The 12,573-nt window shown below is 42.7% G+C and overlaps 1 protein-coding gene across 1 annotated transcript in view; it reads right to left on the bottom strand.

Moving 5' to 3' along the window:
• Window positions 1–3,936: 3,936 nt before the first annotated feature.
• The window catches only part of LOC143804654 (heterogeneous nuclear ribonucleoprotein L-like), a 96,406-nt gene continuing 87,769 nt past the window's right edge, over window positions 3,937–12,573 (bottom strand). The window contains exon 13 of the mRNA XM_077282951.1: window positions 3,937–4,550. Coding sequence (XP_077139066.1) covers window positions 4,495–4,550 — 56 coding nt within the window. The 3' untranslated portion in view covers window positions 3,937–4,494. The remainder of the gene's footprint in view (window positions 4,551–12,573) is intronic.

Genomic DNA, 12,573 nt, shown 5'->3' with positions numbered 1-12,573 from the left:
CTTCTGGTGCAAAAATGTAAGCAGTACTTCTTTGATGCCTTGTGATTATCCAACATCCTCTTGATTACATTCCAGAGGTTTTCAATGGGGTCCAGATCTGGAGATTGGGCTGCCCATGAAATGGGTTTTGATGAGGTGGTCTCTTAATTTTTTCTAGAGCTGTATAGTTATCTACCGGATTACCTCCAGTAAAATCAGTTCTAAATACAAGCTGCCTCCGTCATCTCTGGGAAAATATCTACATATAGTCGGTCAGCTCATTTTTTTTTTTTTTAGTTTGTTACCACTATTGAACTGAACTTACTCTACTGTTTGATCTGATTAAAGGAGAAAAATGCCCTGACAGTGTATCATTCATCCGTACAGATTCTGCTCTTTGTGTGGTTCTTTTACACCAAAGACCAAGTACGTTCAATCACTCATGATATTAAAAAGATGTACCAGATGTACTTTAAGTGTCCACTTGGTGATCAAGACAAAAGCTGGGCCCCTCATGTGATATGCTCAAATTGTTCAAAGGGTCTTCGTTACGGGTTGAATATGAGGAAAGTGGCTATGCCATTTGCTGTTCCCATGATTTGGAGACAACCCAAAAATCATAGTGATGACTGCTACCTTTGTTTTGTCAAACTGAAGGGCTTTTCAACAAAGAACAAACATAAGACTAATTACCCTGAACTTGAATCTGCGATTAGGCCAGTTCCACATGATGATACATTGCCAGTTCCCGTACCACCGTTGTCTGGATTAGATGAAAATGAAGTAGAATATGAAGACTATGGAGTTGAAGGTACTGGCGAAGACATGGAGACCTCAAGTCAAAATGAGTATGTACCTGATGGAGAAGCCAAGCAGCCAGAATGCTTTACTCAACATGAATTAAATGATCTCATCAGAGACTTTTCATAGTCAAACGATAAAGCTGAACTTCTTGCATCTACGCTGAAACAGAAGAATCTTCTTCGTGATGATGTCAAAGCGTGTTATTACCGAAACAGAAGTTAACATTTTAACACAATTTTTCACAGTTGATGGACCAATGGTGTACTGTAACAATGTGAATGGCCTCTTTGAAGAACTGAATCAAGAGAATTTTGCTGCAGATTGGCGATTGTTTATTGACTCATCCCAGAGAAGTTTGAAAGCAGTGTTGCTTCACAATGGAAATATGTAACCATCAATCCTTATTGCTCATTTATGTCATCTAAAGGAAAGTTATGAAAATCTGTCGGTTGTTTTGGATGCTATACAATATAAGTATCAGCAATGGAATATCTGTGGAGATTAGAAAGTGATTGGTCTGCTAATGGGAATGTAAGGAGGTTTCACAAAATATTGTTGTTTCTTGTTTATATGGGATCGTAGAATTACAGTAGAGCATTATGTTTGTTGTGATTGGGAACAGAGAAACATCTATGCTCCAGGTAGAGACAATGTTCAGCATAATCCTTTAGTTGCTACAACAAAAATCTTTCTTCCTCCACTACATACACAGTTGGGATTGATTATAAACTTTGTAAAAGCCATGGCAAAGACAAATTCACAAGGGTTCCAGTACATTTCACGAAATTCTCCAGCATTTCACCAGCAAAACTGAAGGAAGCGGTAGTTGTTGGTCCTCAGATCAGAGAGCTTATGAAAGATGTGTATGCAGGAACTCTAAATGATAAGGAATTGAGATCTTGGAAAAGCTTCAAGTGGATCTGTGAAAACTTCTTAGGAAAACAAAAATCTCCAGCCTATGTTGAAGGTGTTGAGGAACTGCTAAATGCATACCAGTGTCTTGGGTGTCACATGTCTCTGAAAATGCACTTTTTGCATTCACGTTTAGACTTCTTCCCTCATAATCTTGGGGATGTAATCGATGAACAAGGCAAGCAGTTTCACCAAGACATTAAAGTAATGGAACACCGATACCAGAGTTTTTGGAATGACTCAATGATGGCAGATTACTATTGGATGTTATATAAGGACAACCCTGAAAAATCGTATCAACGACAGTCTAATGTCAAGCACTTTTAATTTCTGCGGATATTTTGGTTTCTATTTTGCATGTGAAATTATTTTGGTTCAATAAGAACTGTTTGCAAGTTGAAGTATTTTTTTCTGATATGTAGATTACTGTTTTCTTAATGTCGCCAGTATATTTCCTATACCTTATAATAATGATGCTGCTCCATGGAACCTATACGTGCTACAGAAAAAACTATATACATTTTTTAAATCAGGACTAAAAGATGATTCAGAAAAGTACAAAGTCACCTGCGATGATTGCAAAAAATATTTTTTTGTAGACCTGTGTAATTTTTAAGTGACCTTAAAGGATGGGAATGCCATTGGGATATTTAGCCGCTATGTGGTACCTGAAAGATACATATTAGCAATAGAGCAGTACCTCCTAGTGGTCATTCAGAATAACCTAGATTAATACAACTCTGTTATGACAAGATGTGATGCGGCTGCAGTAGAGGTTCACGAGGCCTCTACTGTACTTCCTCATGCATCAGATTTCAATTGTGCATGCTCCATTGGACCCCATTGTATTCTCCTCTATAAGCAGCACTGCTAGGAGATCATTTCCATACACACTGACTGCTCATGCTTATGGCTCTGCAAGGAGTCTGCAATCCAATAGCGATCCCAATTTAGGATAATGGCTTAGCCTGACCATACCATTGACTTTTCTAATTTATCACACATACATCTGGATACGCTTATGTATGCAGTATTGAGACTAAATAACACTGCTGTGAAATTCAGTTGTAAACGAGATTTGTCCTGTAACAGTAAAAATGACCTTCCCAGGGAATGTGGCTACAGTCAAGCATGGTTACAGGGAAGCGTTATGTGGACATGTCCATATATATATATAGTAGCAGCCTCTATGCAAAAAACTTCCAAGTCAGTAAAAATGGAACTGGTGCTAAATATAAGGGAGCACATGGCATAATTTGGTGCAGCCCACTAGGATAGATACATTTATCTTCTCTGCACCATTGTTATATGTCATGCTAATGTTGGAGTATATTATGGCTCCCTGTAGTCCTTTTCTCTACCCATTCTTCAAATCAAACTACAAAGAGTGTTTAACATAAGTAATAGGCACAAACCTTTTGTATATTTACAACGGTATTCTGGATTTTGTTTAGTAAATTTCATTAACTGTTCTCCATATTCATTATTTTTTTTCTCTGCATCACAACTGAAATTGCATTATGTGTGACTTCGTGATGAGCGAACGTGCTCGGATAAGGTGTTATCCATATTCACGTACTAACCGTGTATTCAGCGTTCTCGGAAAATACGTGCGAGTCCTCGGGGCTGAATGTCTCGCGGTTGTTAAACAGTCGCAATACATGGAGGGATTGCCTGTTTTGTTAGGCAATCCCTGCATATGTTGCAGCTGTCAAACAGCCACAAGACATGGAGCAGCAGGAACTTGAACATATTTTTCGAGCACGCCGAAGACACTCGGATAGAATCTGAGCACGTTCACTCCTCACTAGTGTGACTTCATAAACCAACAGCGTTCCTTCATGGCGCCATATTTGTAGTCTTAGGCCGCCTTTACATTTTGTGGCCAAGGTGCATTTTTTCTGCTGAATATGCAATAAAACTGCAACTTGTCACGATTTTTGCAGATTGTGAACAAACATTGAGTTTGTGCTGCAGTTGCAAAAAGCAATGCACTGCGTCAAACTGGTGTGAATGCAGCCTTAGGGCTCATTTCCACATGCGAGGTACACGTCCGTATCTCGCATGTGGAAACCAAGCTGTGGCGCCGGCACTCCAGAGCAGAGCGTGCGGCCGCATAGGAACACATGGAGCTGCACGCTCCGCTCCAAAGTGCCGGCGCCAGAGCTTGGTTTCCACATGCGAGAACGGACGTGTGCCTCGCATGTGGAAATGAGCCCTTAGTGCGAGATTCATGGTCCAAGTACAGGTAGTCATGTACAAGTACATACATGTTAAACTGTGTGCACCACATAGATTAGATTTGTAAAAGCTTTAGCTGCATGTCTGCCATTACAAAATGTTGCAAATTACATCTATTCAAATACACAGTAAAAAAACAACAACAACCTTCTAGCAACAGTAACATGGGAACCTTTTTCAACCTGTCTGCCAAAATGCAAGCTGGGATAAATCACCATTACATACTGAATCTATGGACTGCATTCGAACATTTATATTTCCTTTAAAACATAAGATTGGAATAAAACAGGTTAGTATTTAAAATCGAGATCTGGAACTGAGGTCAGACAGGTTACATAAAGCATGAGGAAAGCCTAGTAACAAGACTGGAAAGCGCCTCCATTGTTAGCATTAACTAAACATTACATTCAGAAGTATAAAAACAAACCATTGCAAAATGATATTAGAAACATGTAGTGCTGCTGTAAACACCCAATAACATATAACCATTGCAAGGCATTGATAATCATGCACAGTAAAAAACAGAACGGGTGTTGGGCGTCCTCAGGGACACAGGCCTCACAGGTGGGAGGAGGTGGAGAAACACAATTTCAGTGTGTAAGGATTTGAGCCGTCTGTGGAAACACAAAATATCAGGAATTTTATCAACAGCAGATTTTTTTTTATTATATCTGAACATTTTTTATTTTTTTTTTAAACTTCCATAGAGTTGCCGATCTATTAAAAAAAACAAAAAAAACAAACAAACAATTTTATGCTAAAAAGTTTAAAAGGTATTATTTGTGATTAGAAGTCATTTGTTTTCCCTCCCTTGGATTAGTGCCACGAGAGTCACAGACTTTTCTGCAGCAGATCCAGCCGAGCTCAGTGGTTGAGCTGTAAAAGCACCGTCCAAACCACAGTTTTCTGTGTTTATTGTATAGGGGCGAGGTTGGACTAGTATGCATGGGGCCAGTTGTCCTATAGTGATAATCTCCTACTGATAAAACACTGATTATATTGAAACAACAAAACACAGCCCAGTAGGTGACACATCGCTATAATCAGTGCCTCTGCTCCTACATTATGGTGCTCTCAGATTATATAGAAGAAATCTGGTGGAAGATTCCCTTTAAGAGCACCTTCCCATCTACTTGTGTTCCCTCTATCTCCAACCCCACTCTACTTTCATTGATAGCTCTCTCATATAGCCAGAGAAAGGCTGAGATAGATGGAAAACAAGAAGTAGGTGGGAATTTGCACTGAACAGGTTGGCCACACAAGGAGTGCACTGGGATTTTAAAGATATTAAAAAGTTTGCCAATTTTATATATGAGTGAAAACACACGGGCAATTGTCTACTATTGCAGGGCGGTAGGGAAATATAAAACATATTACAATCAGCGCAATATGAAAAGTTACAGAAGTTTTACAGAAATGTAAAAAACTGCAGCAAATATAATAGTAGATTCTACAAAACAAAACCTAAACCATATCATGTAAATAAACCTTGTAGCACTCGCAGTGTCGCAGAGCTGAGAACGGGATAGTTCTGTCCATAGTTTTATCATGCCACTAGAAATACATGTACATCCTCAGCTCAGTGGATGATTTCACAAACTCCCGCTCTCTGACCACAACCTTCTTTCATTCTCTATCAAGAACTGCCATCCCGCTCAGGGCACCCCCACTTTACACACTTATATAAACATACAGGCCATTAACACCCAGAAACTTATGAAGAACTTGCAGTCCTCATTGACCCCAATCTCCTCCATCTCATGTCCTGATTCTGCTCTGAAGCATTACAATGAAACCCTGCAAAGTGCCCTGGATGAAGCTGCACCTCCTATACATAGAACAACTTGGCACAAACAGCGACAACCGTGGCACACGTTGCAAACACGTTTTCTGCAGCGGTGCTCCAGGTGCGCCGAACGTCTGTGGAGAAAATCTAATCTACCCGAAGATTTCCTCCATTATAAGTTCATGCTAAAAACATACAACTCTGCCCTTCACCTCTCCAAACAAACCTATTTCAACACCCTCATCACCTCACTGTCCAATAACCCTAAACGTCTCTTTGACACTTTCCAGTCCCCAGGGGCGTAACAACAGTCCTGCGGGCCCCGGTGCGAACTTTTGAATGGGCCCCCCCCCCCCCCCCAAAAAAAAAAAAAAAAAGATATACAGACACACGCATACAATGTTAAACTAAGAAGTAAATATCTATTGCAAAAAAAACACCCCCCCCCTAGCTGACCAATAGCACTATGCAGGGCACCCCCCCCCAGCTAAACGATAATGGCACCGGCTCCTGCCGCCCGGACATACCTGGGCCCGGCGATCGGCATCGCCAGGCAGCCCGGGACCTGGGAAGAGCATGGCGCACCCACATGTCGCACCCCCCACATGTCCCACATGTTGCTGCACGTACCTTCACCGCTCGAAGTCCCCCAGGCAGCGCGCGCGCGCCTGGCAGCCCCGCGAAAAGGAGGAGGAGGAGCCGAGGAACGTGACGCCGCACGGCCTGCCCCCACAGTCAGGGCCGTATTTAGAGTTTCTGCTGCCCTAGTCCATACTGTATAATGACCGCACATGATGCTCCATACACTGTATAATGACCGCACATGATGCTCCACACTGTATAATGACCGCACATGATGCTCCATACTGTATAATGACCGCACATGATGCTCCATACTGTATAATGACCGCACATGATGCTCCATACTGTATAATGACCGCACATGATGCTCCACACTGTATAATGACCGCACATGATGCTCCATACTGTATAATGACCGCACATGATGCTCCACACTGTATAATGACCGCACATGATGCTCCATACTGTATAATGACCGCACATGATGCTCCATACTGTATAATGACCGCACATGATGCTCCATACTGTATATTGGCCACAAATGATGCTCCATACTGTATAATGACCCCACATGATGCTCCATACTGTATAATGACCCCATATGATGCTCAATAGTGTATAATGACCCCCTCCCATCTTGTATGCATGGCTCATATCCCCCCACGTATGCATGGCTCATAATTCCCCCCCCCCCCGTATGCATGGCTCATATCCCCATATGCATGGCTCATTTCCCCCCCACCTCCTGTATGCATGGCTCATAATTCCCCCCCTGTATGCATGGCTCATATCCACCCCCCCCCCCCACGCCCCCTGTATGCATGGCTCATATCCCCCCCACCTCTTGTATGCATGACTCATATTCCCCCTATGCATGGCTCATCACTCCCCACTACCCCCCCCATGCATGGCTCATCACTCTCCCCCCCCATGCATGGCTCATCACTCCACCACCCCCCTCCGCTCCCCGCTCCTTCTCCCATGGCACGGGCGGCTTACCGTCCTCCTTCAATCCCCCCTGTCCTCTGTCCCTCATACTCACCTGTCAGCTGACAGTCTCACACCAAGCGGGCGCGCCGACGGCGACATCCCTCCGGCTCTCTGTCCCGACTCCCGGCGCACAGGCGCAGGCTCGCAGCTCCTGCTTCCTGCGTGAGCGGTCACGTGATACCGCTCTCATTAAGGCTCATGAATATGCGCATATTCATGAGCCTTAATGAGCGGTACCACATGACCGCTCACTCAGGACGCGCTACAGCTGAGCTAAGCTGAGCTTAGCTGAGACCAGGCATGAGTGACCGGCCGCTCAGCCTGCAATTCATCCTGGCGGCGGCCCGGTAAGCTGCGCCCACGGCGGACTACCGAGGTCGCAGAGGTCGCGGCGGCACCGGGCCCTCTTTTGGGCCCGGGCCCTGGTGCAGCCGCGACCTCTGCGACCCCGGTAGTTCCGCCCCTGCCAGTCCCTACTCAACCCAAGAGTGCAAGAGATCTGGCCAATTACTTCAAAGAAAAAATTGACCACATTCGACAGGAAATCATCTCCCAATCTCTTCATACCATGCACTGTCCTCCCTCCCCCACTGCATCTAGTTCACTCTCTGACTTTGAACCAGTTACAGAAGAAGTAGTAATCAGGCTCCTTGCATCTTCTCGCCCAACCACTTGCACCAGTGACCCCATTCCGTCACATCTCCTCCAGTCCCTTTCCCCGGCTGTCACCTCTCACCTAACAAAAATATTCAACCTTTCTCTCACTTCCGGTATTTTTCCATCCTCATTTAAGCATGCCATCATACATCCATTACTTAAAAAACCCTCCATCGACCAAAACTGTGCCGCTAGTTATAGACCTGTCTCTAATCTTCCCTTCATCTCTAAACTCCTCGAACGCCTGGTCCACTCCCGTCTTACCCGCTATCTCTCAGATAACTCTCTTCTTGACCCTCTTCAATCTGGTTTCCGCTCTTTACACTCTACTGAAACTGCCCTCACTAAAGTCTCTAATGACCTACTAACAGCTAAATCTAATGGTCACTACTCCATGCTAATTCTCTTGGATCTGTCCGCAGCATTCGATACTGTGGATCATCAGCTCCTCCTCACTATGCTCCGCTCCATCGGCCTCAAGGACACCGTTCTCTCTTGGTTCTCCTCCTATCTCTCTGACCGATCCTTCACTGTATGTTTTGCTGGTTCCTCCTCCTCTCACCTTCCCCTTACTGTTGGGGTTCCTCAAGGATTAGTCCTAGGCCCCCTCCTCTTCTCCTTGTATACTGCTCCTATTGGACAAACAATCAGTAGATTTGGTTTCCAGTACCATCTCTATGCTGACGACACCCAATTATACACTTCTTCTCCTGTTATCACGCCGACCTTTTTAGAAAACACCAGTGATTGTCTTACCGCTGTTTTTAACATCATGTCCTCCCTCTATCTGAAACTGAACCTGTTAAAAACTGAACTCCTCGTGTTCTCTCCCTCTACTAACCTACCTTTGCCTGACATTGCCATCTCCGTGTGTGGTTCCACCATTACTCCTAAGCAACATGCCCGCTGCCTTGGGGTCATCCTTGATTCCGAGCTTTCATTCACCCCCCACATCCGATCACTGGCTCGCTCTTCTTATCTGCATCTCAAGAACATTTCTAGAATTCCCCCGTTTCTTACTTTCGACTCTGCAAAAACTCTTACTGTTTCACTTATTCATTCTCGTCTGGACTATTGTAACTCTCTACTAATCGGCCTCCATCTTACCAAACTCTCCCCTCTCCAATCTGTCCTGAATGCTGCTGCCAGGATCATATTGCTCACCAACCGTTACACCGATGCCTCTACCTTGTGCCAGTCATTACACTGGCTACCCATCCACTCCAGAATCCAGTACAAAACTACTACCCTCATCCACAAAGCACTCCATGGCTCAGCACCACCCTACATTTCCTCTCTGGTCTCAGTCTACCAACCTACCCGTGCCCTCCGCTCCGCTAATGACCTCAGGTTAGCATCCTCAATAATCAGAACCTCCCACTCCCGTCTCCAAGACGTGCTGCGCCGACTTTTTGGAATGCACTACCTAGGTTAATACGATTAATCTCCAATCCCCAGTTTAAAGCACGCACTAAAAACTCATTTGTTCAGATTAGCCTACCGCCTCAACGCATTAACCTAACTATCCCTGTGTGGCCCATTAAAAAAAAAAACAAAACAAAAAAAAACATAATCAGGTTCCTCGCATCATGTTCTCATACACTTCATGCAGTTAATAGCCCTCTGTGTCTGTACTGTTAAATACTTAGGCTGATAACCATTCATGCAGCTTTACATGAACACCCGAGCCTCACACTATGGCTGGTCCGAATAACTAAAGCAATTGTTACCATCCACCTCTCGTGTCTCCCCTTTTCCTCATAGTTTGTAAGCTTGCGAGCAGGGCCCTCATTCCTCTTGGTATCTATTTTGAACTGTGATTTCGGTTATGCTGTAATGTCTATTGTCTGTACAAGTCCCCTCTTTAATTTGTAAAGCTCTGTGGAATATGTTGGCGCTATATAAATAAAATTATTATTATTATTATCCCTCTTACACAGGCTTCACACACTGAGATTTTTGCATTTTTGTGCTTTTGAAATGAGGAGGGAAAAGCATTTGAAAAATGTCATATTTAATTGTGATTTGCTGTGTTTTTAACGGTGCAACATTGATTTTGTGTTTAAATTGGACGACCAATACGGCTTCACTAGATATAAATACATACAGTTTTACAAATGCATTTTCTCCAACTTTCAAATGCACAAAAAACACAACCCAGACATAGACGTAAAAGAAAAAAAGAAAAATACACATGAAAAAAAAAAAAACACATCGAGATACTGTCCCATTTGGCATGCAGCAGCGGCAATCATCCCACTCCTGACAGTTATTAGGACACATGCACCCAACAGGACAAATGCACGATATCCTAACAAGCCCCTGATGTTTGCCATGGGCACTGCCCAAATGCAGCAGCGTTTCTCAACTTCCCTTTAGCTCTCGAAAATAGGGTTCACTTTAAGGCTATGTGCACACGTCAGGATTTCTGGCAGAAATTTTCCTGACAAAAACCGGACACTGCGTTTTTACCGCGATTTTATCTCGTTTTTGACGCTTTTTTTCCCAAATGCATAGAATTGCGGGAAAAACACGGAAAATCCGCAAAATTAATGAACATGCTGCTTTTTTTTACCGCGATGCGTTTTTTTCTTCAGTCTATATCTATAGTGCTTTAGGCTGAATTCAGACATCCCAGCATCACAATCCGAATACACACCAACATTTCCCAGATTAACCAAAGGTTACCTAACCCAAACTCAATAGCCTCAGGGTATGTGCACACGTTCAGTATTTCTTGCAGAAATTTCCCTGTCAAAAATGGGACATTTCTGCAAGAAATCCGCATGCGTTTTTTGCATGTTTTTTCCCAATGCATTAAATAGCGGGAAAAACGCGAAAAAACCCACAAAATTAATGAACATGCTGCTTTTTTTACCGCGATGCGGTCTTTCGCCGAAAATGACGCATCATGTGCACAAAAATTGCAGAATGCATTCTAAATGATAGGATGCATATGTATGTGTTTTTTAGCGTTTTTATCGCAAAAAAAGCGAAAAAAAACTGAACATGTGCACATAGCATTAAAGTTGCCGAGTTTGGATCAGTTGATCCGCTGCGGTCCACAAATCACAGTCCATACACAGACGTCAGAATCCAGCCTTCCTGATGAGCTTTGCTAATCAGATCTAAAATCTGTAGACAGAAGAATATGCACTGTCACTATACCAAAAGACAGACTCAGCATTACTGGGTAGATGTAGCTAAGCATCATATAAATCTGAAATACTTTCAGTTCCTGCCAGGAGAAGGATAAAGGAGTACAGCCGAGGAGGATTGGGGCCGATCTGCAATAGACAAGTTGTGACGCAGCTGCCCTTTCTCCTTCTTACAGTGGATTAAGAGTGATTAGGAATGTATTAACCCAGCCAAAAGGAATGATGCATTCTTCTACCCAGCTCACTCAGGCTGGGGCTTTTTCATTTCAGAAAGCAAGGAATGTAAATCAAACGCTAAATAAAACATAACTCCTGATATTAAGTTTGGCGGGTTGAGAATAGTCAATTACAGTCATACTCCCATAGAAGCGAAGAAAAGAGCAAGAAAATGTTTTAACACGTGGGGGTAGGGTTGGGGGACCTCCATTCTAGAGACAGATATGGGGCTTAGAGGCAAGTATCCAATGGATATAAGTTAATAAATGCCAATTTGTGAAGATATGAATACCCGGTCAAAGTACACATCAATGGAGAAAACAATCTATTACTATGTGCTATGTGATGTCCACATTAACCCTTTCACTACCAAGAACTGTGAAATATATTCTGTCTGTAAGTTGTAAGTGACAACAGGTAGATAGCTCAAAATATGTCACAGTCATGCCCTTCCCTCCCTGTCCAGCCTTCCAGGGATACTGGACCTTTTCATCATGTTATTGCCTCTTTAGTAATAAAAGAAAGGTGTGTGCTCTTGATCCAGGGTCAAACGGGGGTGTAATCACTCTCTGTGTCTAATCGAATCATTATCTGTGCATGTATCTGGACTACTGAAATTTTGTTTTTAATATTAATAACTGGATGTGTACGCAATTTTATGCTTAAGTGGCATGTACCTGAACAAACATGAATTGTATGTACTTTTATACAAAATGTTCGACTTATATGAACAATTGCATGAAGGTGCCCATGAACGTTAAGTACTGGGTAGCATTTTTATCATGCCACACATTAATATAGGGGTATTTGGAGTAGTATGTGGGAAATATATCAGTTCTTATTTTTATAATTCAGAGAACTTACAAAACAAATATGTAAAAAAGTGTGTATTCACATTTAAAAATGTATTCCTATGTAAGTTTTTATGTAAATTACACTGAGTTTGCTAGACTGATCCTGGTGTGGGGGGAATAGTGATTTGCACAGTCAGCTGACTTTCTATGTGCATGTATTCTGCTCAGAAGAGCAAAAATAAGGTCCATTCATTCCCAAAACTGATGGGCGTCTGCAACTGGAATTTCATATAGCTCATGTTTTTAATTATTTGTAAATAACAGGTAGTTATTTAAGTCATGAGTGAGAACATCCGTTGAGTTTGCAATATGTTGGTTTATTACACTTGTCTTTTTGTCTGGATGATGCAATTTTAACTAATCAAAGTTCGATTTGTTTTAATCTTTGCAAGTT

This window comes from Ranitomeya variabilis, chromosome 2 (assembly GCF_051348905.1).
Source record: "Ranitomeya variabilis isolate aRanVar5 chromosome 2, aRanVar5.hap1, whole genome shotgun sequence".
NCBI lineage: Eukaryota > Metazoa > Chordata > Amphibia > Anura > Dendrobatidae > Ranitomeya > Ranitomeya variabilis.
The sequence above is the reverse complement of the archived record's forward strand: the minus strand, read 5'-3'. Positions and strand labels throughout refer to the sequence as shown.